The sequence below is a fragment of the Branchiostoma belcheri genome, unplaced genomic scaffold (assembly GCF_001625305.1).
Source record: "Branchiostoma belcheri isolate BF01 breed outbred unplaced genomic scaffold, Haploidv18h27 scaffold1, whole genome shotgun sequence".
Taxonomy (NCBI): Eukaryota; Metazoa; Chordata; class Leptocardii; order Amphioxiformes; family Branchiostomatidae; genus Branchiostoma; species Branchiostoma belcheri.
In genome coordinates this window covers 85,111-96,942 of record NW_017802379.1, presented here as the reverse complement: position 1 = coordinate 96,942, position 11,832 = coordinate 85,111, and the positions used below count along the sequence as shown (strand labels likewise).

At 41.3% G+C, this 11,832-nt stretch overlaps 1 protein-coding gene across 1 annotated transcript; it reads left to right on the top strand.

The window, feature by feature from the left end:
* The first annotated feature begins 8 nt into the window (after positions 1–8).
* Positions 9–11,041, top strand: LOC109466667. Its single transcript, XM_019764405.1, has 12 exons — positions 9–177; positions 1,319–1,421; positions 2,247–2,390; positions 2,942–3,049; positions 3,324–3,458; positions 3,667–3,831; positions 3,979–4,003; positions 4,258–6,209; positions 6,689–6,763; positions 7,048–7,105; positions 7,698–7,806; positions 10,850–11,041. Exons 2-12 carry the CDS (start codon positions 1,320–1,322, stop codon positions 11,025–11,027), a joined length of 3,051 nt encoding a protein of 1,016 aa, XP_019619964.1. The 5' UTR covers positions 9–177; position 1,319; the 3' UTR covers positions 11,028–11,041.
* Positions 11,042–11,832: the final 791 nt, after the last annotated feature.

Genomic DNA, 11,832 nt, shown 5'->3' with positions numbered 1-11,832 from the left:
TCCCTTTTTTACGTTTTCTTGAAAAATAGTTACGTATAGGTCAAAGGTTAGCAAGATGGCGACGGGGCAAGGGAAATTTTGTTTTTTTCCAACTTTCCATCCGCTAATTTGGATTATATGAGATGTTGTTGGACCCAGACTTACTTTGAAGTAGTTTTAGAGATACAGGGAAGTCAGGTAAGTAGATGTAACTCCACAATATCTTTGAATTTTGCTTTGTTTAAGATATTTATGGCACGAACTTCGAACCCCCTAGTCACTCCCCTTTTTCAGAAAAACAAATACTTCTGCTTAGCAGACCTTGGACGAGGCCGTGTGTACTTATGTCGAAAAAACGCCTACTAGAATACACTCACCTTGGCATTAGCTGTGTAAATGTGACCATAAGGTAGCGACGTAAGGAACTGAGAATTGCTGACCAGTACAAGATCAACTAGCGACAGTAAGTTACTCTGTTATGAAATAGTTTTCCCAAGGAAGTTTCTGATTGGAACATCCTTGGTTGTCATAAACAACACATGATTTCGCACATCCTGTGACGTCATTACATCCAGGGTAATTTCACATGTTTATTTTTCTCTAAAATTTAATTGTTTTTGTTTAGTCCCATGGGGAAGGTTGCGCACGTGCGCATGGTGACGTCAGTGCTAAATCTTGTGATCCTGAGGGCATAATTACTATAAATACCATTTGAAGTGTAAAATGTGTCAGGGCCTTCCTTGATACAATCATTCTCACATACTTGTGAACTGGCACATAAAGGGTATCTGATTTCTTAATCACTAGATATAATTTTAAGAAATAGTCTAAGTGGACTTTGGATTGAAGCTAAAACAACACAGAAAGTTCAAGGACGTTGTTTATATAACCTCCTTGGTGATACAGGAAGTTTGTAGCCAGTATTGTGTAGATGTAGATAGAAATATAAATGGCCTGAACACTCAGAATCAACTCATTGGCTGTAAGTTGATCCAACTCAACAACCATTCTGAAAGCCACGGTGCTGAAATGTTGGTTGTCAGATGATACCTGATGATACACATTATGTCCTGATACACATTATGTCCTGATACACATATATGTCACATACAATTAAAAACAGTTTCTCACCGAAATGCTTTGTCCAATCAACATGTTTTTATTCTTCTTGACTTTTTGTTCTTGTTCATTCAAAAACCATAGGTTACACTATTTTCAGTTTATTTTACTCTTATTTCACTTAATCTTAGTTACCATACACACATGTAGACCTTCTGACTTACAGATGTGTTAGTATTTAGTTGTTACAAATGTTGTAAGGTCCAGACTTGTGTTTCAGCATGGCCATGGAAGAACTTCCATTCTTCGTGTATGACCACAGTGCGCTGGTAGAAGAGGGTGATGACCTGGTGGATGCCATTATGTTCTACCATCCCAAAGCTGTAAGTGTTCATTAAAGACTTATAAGGCCACACCGTCTTAATTTTATGGATGACATCCGCGCGCGCATTGATTTTCGCCTGTCACCCTCAAAAAAAAAAAAAAAGATCACCTCCACCGAGGCTCTGGCCTGGCTCTAGGCCTGGGTAGTCCATGCTAGTACGACAAAACGGAGCCGAGCACCCAAGCTATCGAATTCGAAGCTCCACGACTCAAGAACTCAGTACATAAGTATAGTACCGATTCATAAATGCCGCAAAAAGCCAGCATGTGCCGGCTTGTCGTATACGTCGCTATGTACTGTCGGGAATTCACAATACCAGCTTTGCATTCCTGTGGTTCAGTAGCATTTTTATTTTTGGCCGGAATTTTTTTTATTCGCCCGCGCACACTAGTTAGGGGGTCTTCAGAGGATGTCATCCATAAAATTAAATCGGTGTGGCCTAACAGGGGCTTGCATGCATGTAATTTATAACAATGTGGTGAAATTTTTGGTGCCATCCTGAATTTAGTACTCTACAGTCTACAATATGTTATAAGCATAAATCATTGTTTGGACTCCCTCATTCATTAAGGTATAGAAAATGTAGCAGTGGTGTGACTGGTGTCTAATATCTGTTAATCTTTTAATGAAATTAATATAGACCAATTTTGTATAGATCATTGAAGGTGTTTCTGCTTTATGTATATGTGTAGATTTAGTGATATATATTTGTCAGAAACCAGAATCCCTCATTGTCACCTGTTGGTTGATACAACATTTATGTGCAGTGTTTTCTTTACCACACCTTTCTTGATTTGTTTCTATTGCTTTGTTTTATTTACAGACACCACTGAACTCCCAGTGTGCCCTGTGTGGCCAGCTCATGGGGATGGTGCGCTGCCTCGAGGTCATCTCTGGAGCGGCGCCCTCTGTCTTTCACTTACAGAAGTGCAAGATCGCAGTGAGGCATACAGGAAGATTCACTCTGGTAAATAAATAAAACTAGAGTTTTCAACCAAGGATTAAGGTGTTCAAAAACTCATTTTTTCCTAAAACTATCATAAAGTGGAACTTACTGCCACCCAGTACAGTAGGGGCATCAATCACTATATACTAGTAGCTTAAAACAATGTTTAGAGTTTGATGTTAAGTATAACAAGGTCAGGTGTAACAAGTTGTTCGGTGTAATATAGCCAACTGCCGCTGCACTGCATGCCCACAAAGCTGGTGTGTTATGCCAAGGGGTGGTTATACAAGAAGAGCAGGAAATACCATCTCAGGCAAAGGATAGGAGTATTTGTGTACTAGTACATGATAACCCTTGTTTACACAATCTCATGCTGGCTAGGGTTGATTGACCCTCTCCCCGGCAACTGACCAGTGAGCCAGCTGCTAGGAGCATGATTTAGTCAGTCTCTGTACACAATATTTGTTTTCTTTCTCAATTTCAGAGTCTGAAACATTTTAAATGTCTTCCTGTGCTATAGAATATTGAAGCTCAACACTATGTGTATGTTTTGTTTCATGTTTGTCTGTCAGGCTTTAGGAGCCAGTGCTGACCTCCCAAATGCTGCTGTGGTGAAACAACTGGACAACTTGTACAGAATATTCGCCTTCTACCACGGGTCATTGGATGCAGTCCTAAAGGTTGATATGTTTCTCTTCAAAATCCAAAACTAGAAGCCAGAAATTCATGTTGGCTGATATAATGTAAATGTAACATTTTTTTTTGTCTTTTTTTTGTCATTTGTAAATGTCCTTTAATGGCCTTGGCTGATATGAACCTATGTCTTGGTTTTCTGAATGATATCAAAAGTATATAGATTACTGCCTGACATATTTTGACATTACTGTTTACATCTAGCACAGTGTATGAAAATATATCAGAAAAAATGTAAACGTCTTGTCGTATTTTTTTCAGAAATGTGGAGGAGAAAAGCAGCCTTTCCTACTTGCCATGGAGCAGATTTGGGAGTGTTACCTGCCGTATATCAAACACTACAGCAGGGTGGTACCGGCTATCTTTGATGTCATTCCTTCTGTGCCTTTGCCAAAGGTCAGATACAGATTCAGTCATAGTCATACATTGAAAAACTCTGCCTGTGAAATATGGTCAAAGGTTTATTTCCCTTGTGTGAGCAGCTCACATTCTGTATAGGCCATAGAATACAATTCTGCCATCTCAAAAGAGATCAGAGTCAGGTATATGCATTGTGCATGGAGGGAAAACATGTTCAAAGAAAACTGTTGTTTTACCCCTGTAGTCTGCTGGTGTGCTGTTCCTGAGAGCTTCTCACATCCTGCAGTCCTGCCAGAGGAAGCCAGGGGTCCTCGCTGGCTGTCTCCTGTATGACAGCAAGGTTTTGTGCACCCAACTTTCTCCCGAGCTGACGTCTAGACTTCTCCTCATCAGGGCCAACCAGAGCAATGTAAGATTTCAAATTGACTTCTATCATTTTCAATCAGAAGTAAACATTTTCATATTTGTTGTACTGGTACTAGACTACTTTTATATGTGATTCCTTGTAGAACTTTTGGAATGTTTATTAACTTTATTCTCTGTTTTCTTTACACAGCATCCAGCAAATGAGGTGGAAACAGGTACGTCATTGTAGAATCTGGTGATATTGTGTGACTCATAACAAAGTGCTGCCAGAAGGCACACATAACAAAATTGAAGGGAAACTCAAAATAAGCACAACATTCTTTTGGACATTAAGTGTCTAAAAGCTACCAGTTGCTGTCCTACTAGTGCTACAAAGTTTATGCTGTAAATTGAAAGTTGTTAAACCAGCTCCTACTTATTATTAACACTGGTCAACTAGTCGGGGTAACTTTTCCTTCTCTTTTTTCAGGCTTCAGTCTCCCATTTGGAGTGCGAATCCTGTCGGTGTACCTCACTAAGAAGGAGTACCGTTCCTTCAGTAACCACTCTCAGAAACTCTTCCCCACAAGACAGAGGCACACCCAAGTCTCCTCCTTCCAGTCCCCAGGAGGGGGGAGGAGAGTAAACAGAACAGCCTCGGGGGAGAGTGCGCAGAGCTTGCGTCTCCGTGGAATTGGAGACGGGTGTGAAGCGGAGGGGGAGATCTCCAGAGAGCAAAATTTCATATCCCCGCCGTTTCGTCTTACTGATTCTATCGTAGACAAGGAGGACAAGCAGTCAAGCCATACCAGCACTGAATCTTTGGGAGAAACAATAAGCACTGAGGCTGACACAGTTTTGAGTGGACATGCAGGAGGAACAGACTCTGTGTTGAGTGGAACAGTAGAGGATGATAGAGTTGCATCGAATACAAGTTCAAGAAGAGATTCGTCGCAGTCAGGGACCAGCGTTAAGAGTGGCAGCAACATTGGAGCATTAGACAGCTATGAAGGAAAGATCTCCATGTCTTCAGCAGAACTTGCAGACGAAAGAGAACATGGTGGAATTGATGAGGACAGCTCCATGCTGGTTCTGAAAGAAGAGGATCCTGATTTGCCTGTCTCACAGCATGGTAACAGTCTCAGCAACGACAATCAGGTTAGATCACCTGATGTGCAGCTACCTAAAGTGCAGTTTGCAACAGAAGAAACTCAAAGTTCTAGTGACAAAATGTTGTCTGACGTGGAGCCTGGGAGGGCAAATGGTACTGAGGAATCAGAACAATCTTCTGTCAGTGAGGAGAGAACTGACTCTTTAAGACTGGAAAAGGAGGATAACAATATGAGAAACAGTCCTGACAACATGTCTGCCACTCAGGGTGATGTTGTTGATAAAGACGATTCTCAACAGCTTTTGCCAGACCAGCCCCACCCCAGTTTTGATGATGTCAGCAGTACAGGTGCACAAGAAAGGGACGCTAACTCAGGGAAACCAACAGGTGTTTGCAAGGAAGAGTCTGATTTGTCGAAAGTTTCAGAGAATTCAAACCAAGATGACTTCAATCAGAAGTCTCTATGCAACGATCATTCCAATGAAAGAGGCACAGACATTGCATCAGAGTTGGAGAAATGCAGTATAACAGATTCGAGAGAAGTGCCTGATGAAACTGTTTCAGTAGATGAGAAAGATGTTATAGATTCAGAATCTGTTGCAAAGTATAAGAATGCGGAGGGTTTGGATGCTTTCAGTGAACTTACAAATACAGCAAACAATGCAAATTCTTCTGTTGAGGTCATGTCAGAAGATGTTCACGAATCAGAAGAACTGTGTATGGAAGGGCTGGACGATGTCTCAAACTTAAAGCATGCAGACTCCTTGCAAAATGCAGATGTGATCACTTCTCAAATCTTCAACGGTACTGATGAAAGAATCTGTAACAGACAACAAGAAACTGATGGCATCACAAGTCAGAAAACTCCAAACACAGCAGAAACAAGTGATGACACAGTTGAGTCAGAACTGAGAGAAACAGAAGTGACCCCCACCCTTCCAGACTTGACCCCTGAAAGGCAAAATGGTGGCACTGTCCTAGAACAAGAGTCTTCAGAGGTCATGGGGTCGAATGAGTTCAATGACCCCAGCAGTGTAGATTCTCCCAATACAAGCCATCTCTCTGTGCCGCAATCATCAAGTGACCAAAATTTGACTCCCACTGTGGCAGCAGAGGATAAGTTACAACAAGGATGCCCGAATGCTTCTGATACACTTGAAGGAGAAGACAATGAGGCTGAAGACGTAACAAGGAGGAAGACATCTTGTGCAGACACTAAGCTCCCAGGCCTGGTGAACGCGGGGCTGTACATACAGGGCCACTCACACATGGTGCTGCTCATGTTGATAGAGAGAAACTGTCAGAATGACCTGCCTACAATGCAAGGCCTGGTATGTATAGATGTCAGGGTAGAGGCTTGATCCAGTAGAGTTGGTGATTCTACAAGTGGAGATCAGAGTCTTTGTCGACAGAGAATGCTGTTATTGTGATAGAATGGTTTCCAGTTTCCATTTACAAATCCTAAATTTCAAGCCAATCCATTGATCTAAAGTGACATGAATCAAAGGTAAAAAGTTCTGACTGTCTTTTAAGCAAATAGCTTGAAATTTACAGAGTCAAATTGGGATCTCTGACAAGTCTGATGGTAAAATCGGCAATGCTATCAGCAGAGATCCTGATCAGAATTTCTGTCGACAGAGACTCCAATATTGGGATCTCTTCTACCACTGACTGTACTAGATAGGAATCTCTAGCCTGATATTACTGTACAGTTTTAATCTTACATTTTAACAAACAATAACATACATGCAACCATACTGGACAATTAAGCCGCAGATTTGTGTTTGACTCCCCTGCCTTTTGTCTGTAGTGGAAGACATCAGTGACACAGTTAGGTGAGTTGGAGGCACAGCTGAAAGAAGTGGCTTTCCCGACCAACTCTGGGGTAGGTACTTACCAGTGCTGATGTGTTAACAACTAAAACATTGCTACCATATTCCTTTGGTTGGCTATGTAATCTCATTTAGTGTGATGTAGGTTTTCAAAATTTGTATGTAAATCTCATCTGTCTATGTTAAACTTAGTAGCAATAGACGATTTGTCACCAAATTTGTGTTGGTTGTGGGGTTAGGAAGCAGGCATATTAGGTTGAACATTTAGGACATCATTACTACTCAGTTGTAAGTTTGACATTTCAATAATTTGTATAAAATTATCTATCTGTTTCAGGCTACAGAGGAGGGATACAACTTTCTGCACTTTGATGGGTTTGACAGATTGCTGAAAGGTAGGCCTCGGCTTAAACCATTTATCTGGCTATTAAGGAAGATAAAGAATGATTTTACTTGTGACTTTGCGCTGCTGATAACAACTACATGTATGGTGGAAAAGACTGATGTAGTGTTATGTCTGTTAAAAGTGTTCTTGACAATATATATAGTTACTTATTACAATAAGAAAATGTGTTCAATACTTGTGACAGCTGTCTCTTAATGTGCAAGACTTTCCTTAACTGTATAGAAGTACTTACATAACCAAAGATAGACCTCCAGTTCCTAACTTCTGCCCCCTCCCCCCTTCCCAGGTAACCTACAGGAGCCAGTGTTAGCGCCTGATGTGTTGTTCTGTAACACAGAGTGACATGTCTGTAGATCCTAACTCCTGCCCCCCTCCCCCTTCCCAGGTAACTTACAGGAGCCAGTGTTAGCACCTGACGTGCTGTTCTGTAACACAGAGTGACATGCCTGTAGTTCCTAACTCCTGCCCCCCTCCCCCCTCCCAGGTAACCTCCAGGAGCCGGTGATAGCATCTGATGTGTTGTTCTGTAACAGAGTGACATGTCTGTAGTTCCTAACTCCTGCCCCCCTCCCCGTTCCCAGGTAACCTACAGGAGCCAGTGTTAGCGCCTGATGTGTTGTTCTGTAACACGGCACAGTTCATCCACCAGGAGTTCCAACAGTCTGACACACTCAATGATGTCCTGGTCAGGTCAGTATCAAATAAACAACAAAGCTACAAATAAATACTAATGTGAACCAGTCAGAATTACCCTGGGGCAGGTGACAGACAGTCACTGAAATGTCGGTTGAATAAACCTCTTGGTTGTGTGAAAAGAGTTTCATTATTCAGTGACTTACCGACCATCAAAAACTACAAAATGTATCCATACTTTGCCTGGAGTTTTTGCTGGTGTTTCTGATTTGTATTTTTTCTTGATGATAGTTATGCACACTTGATTCAATGGTTTAGCACTCAATCCTAGCTAGTAATTGGGATGTTGAATCTCAGAGGTGGATAATTTATGGCTAAACTTTCTAGATTAACCAACTTTGTTTGTGTCCCATGGGGTGGGTAGGGGGACATGTCTGTCAGGGGAGTGATGAAGTCTTCAGACCTGGTTTGTGTAACATGAAGATGATGAGTGGAGTCTTCTCATCTTCTTCATGTTACACAGAACAGGACAGGTTGTGACAAGGTTTTATATTCAGCCTCATGAATCTACTACTACTACTCATGAATCTATGGGTATGTTGGAAACATCACCATTACTAAGAGGATAAACAGAGAACATATTTTAGTGACTAGTCATTAATTATCCTGATGAAGGCAACAGTGGTCGTTGAAAATTTTATCCTTTGTATCCTTTGTGTTAGAAAATAAAGTTCAGTGTCGTACTATAACAAGTTCTTGTTAAGTCACATTTATTGGGCCAACAGTAATAGTTGACAGTGACACATGGGTTCAACCAGTCACAAAAAGACATCACGAAATTCATTATTTCATCTTGGAAAGGTTGCAAGCCTTTGCATAACAGGAGAGTATACGTTCAGAAGTGATTTGTCATTAAATATCCTGATGAAGGCGACAGTGGTCATTGAAAGTTTTATCCTCATGTATCCTTTGTGTTGGAATATAAAGTTTTGCATCGTACTATGACAAGAGTTCTTGTTAAGTCCCATTTACTAGTACTTGGCCATTTGCCTAAACCAGTGTCCTCAGATCACCCATCATTCTGTAACATCTGCAGGTCGTGCTGCTGAACCATAAACGTCAGATTAATTCTAAGCTTGTTAATTTGAAGGGACACAGAACCTGATTATCGGAGTAGTTGCCCTTCACTGTATATATCACGCAATTAAGACGGGGTCGTATTTGCCGGGTGATATTCACCATCCATATGAGCCCCCATCTGCACAATGTCGCACAGTTTTGCTGTCACTAAGCCTGTCTTCAGCGTTATTGTCAGTGACTATGTCCCCATCAATTAACGCTTCCACACAGGGTACCTCCAGGCCACACCAATCTTATAAAGTGGTTCTTGGATTTGCCCACTTCAAATTGATTTTCTCTGATTTGCAGGGAAAAAAAGGTTTCAGGCTCTGAATTAACTAAAAAAATGCTCATATTTTGGCCCGAACAGTTGAGGAAAGTCCCTGTCTTACTAGTTGTCACTACTGTATTATTCCATCAAACAATGCAGTGCTTTGATTAAAAGTTCACCTAGCCTGGTATGTTGACTTCATGGCTCCTATTGTAACATTTTGGGCTATCATAGGATGCCTAGGACTCTTTTTTTTTGCCCTGCTGCTTCATATTTTTTCTGCAAAAATCTGAGAACCAACAACTTAATTGAAAATCTGAACACGAGGCACTAATCAGCACCGCTAAGCTAGCGCGGAAACCACTTTGTATTCTCGTTGAAATTGGAGCGTTTCGGCGATAGATCATTTTCCGATCGGGATGCAGCTTCCGTGCCTGCCTGCCTCGCTGTAACGATGCGCAGCCGTGTTACCGCATTAATTGAAATCCACAAGGACATAATTATGACCTTTCTCAACGTCAACCACCCCTGAAACGTAACCGAGCGTACTCAGTTGGGAGTACAGGCGGCGCGCTGGTTTAACAAACATTATCTGACTTCCTCTCGTTAAAAGATTCACCCATGTGGAAGATAATCATCAGTTTGACGACGATAGCGGTGCACAAAACACAGGAAATCTGTCGTTTCCTAACCGACAATTGTGGCGTCGTGTCTAAAACATGCGTGACGTCCTATATGAAGTCCCCCGTTAACACATCAAAGAGTTTTACTGTGTAGGTAATACCTGAAGGAAGTATTAGGTCTAGACTTCAACATAAGGTGTGATTGTCGTCACAGTCATAATAACACTTCCCTATAGACACCCTTATTGTCCCAATGTCTGTAGTGGTTTATTGTTACCAAAGATTGTTACCAGTAACAATGAACTAGGCCTAAACATGAGTGCATTGTTGACAATGGTTCATCCCATAGGTGATCTTTATATTGTGTTCCACCCTATTGTTATCCTACAGGTTGATAACATGTTGTTGCCGTACAGGTTATGTAAAGGTAAAGCAGTCAATCTTAACTAAGGTGAAGCGTGATACTTTTATATGTAGCCATACTGAAATTCTAATGAAACCTTTTCCACGGCTTGAAAATAATCAGTAAAGCACACCTGGTCACCCCTAATTATCTCAATAAATGTGTGGGTTTTTTCACGTGCATAGTATACTGCAATTATGTTGTTGTACATCTGCAATGTGGGAAAGAGATGATAACAGTGTACTTGTTTGACTGGTGTAAAATTTACAGGCTCAGTTCTCCCAACTTGACGTCCCTAACACACATTTGAAGCCCCTAACAAACATAGCCTAATGTAGCCTCTATATACTATCTGAACTCCCCCAACCATGGTTAGGAGTAGGTTAGGAGCAAGGTCAGCTGTGGTTGGCTGGTATTCAGAGAGGTCAGCTGCCCAACCGAATGTTTCAAAACATTTGTGTGTGGACAGGATGTTGGGCCATGGTTGAGGACTTTTTGGCTGGTGACTTTGAGTAGGTCAGCAGTAGTCGCAGCGTGGTTGGCAGTCAAATTTGAATAAAATTCAACTCAAATTCGAGTCCTCGGTCATATGAGACACGAAAATGTAGTGACACTTTATGGCATCACCTTATAATAGATGAACTGAACTGATTGATTGATCGATTGATTGATTGATTGTTACAGGAGCCAGTCTGCGGGTGTGTACGGGAGTCGCAGTCTGTCCCAGGAGACGTTTTTCCAGCTGCGAGGGCTGGGGAGGGGGGGTCTGCAGGGGGTGCCCTCTCCTCACGACCCCCTCTTCAACCTGGAGAACCGCGCAAGGAAGAAACTCCTCAAGGATCATCACATCACCTTCTTCTGAATCTTCTTGGATATTGGGGTTTTCCTTTACACAACCAGTATTGTCTCCCCTTGCTGACATTTCTGTGTCTATCAGACATCTTCTCAGAGCTTCTGACTGGAGTTCTGCTTCTCGCCATTATATGTAGCCAAAGTAAGCAAGGTGAGACAATACTGGTTGTCTAAAAGAAAATCCCTATATGATAGTATATCCTAGGCTTTACCAACCTGATGAAACTATTTTTGGAAGTTTTTCTGTACTCATCGTAAAGGCACCCAAAGCAATTGTAGGGCAGTAGAACTGGATTTTCAAACTCAATTTTCTGGTCATTTTTTTTAATGTACAATGTATCAAGTTGAATCAACCCTGTCCTATAGCTTACTGATATCTGTGAGGCAAAAATGCAATCACTGACAGGAAAACGGTCTTGCTTTGTATCATAGGCTGCTTCTAGCTATTTTCTTGCCAATAATAAAGGGCTCAAGTAGCTTGTTCTGGGGCTATTTCAAATGCTTCAAGTATGAAATGATGATGATTGCTTGGATGCCTTTAATTTGTAACAATTCTTTGAGGTTTTTTTGTCTTGAAGACAAAGACAAAGTGGTAATGTACTTGTACAACGTATTTTAACCATGCAACAGGAATACATATCTTTACATACATAACAATGCTAATGTGCTATAGTATAACTTTGAATGAAATAATTCTGAGTACAGTTTTAAGGGTTAGAAATTGTGCTATTTTGTGACACTGTCTCTGCAAACATGTATTTAATGCGGAAACTGACGTACACTGGATTTTACTGCGCATATTAATGAACTTTAGG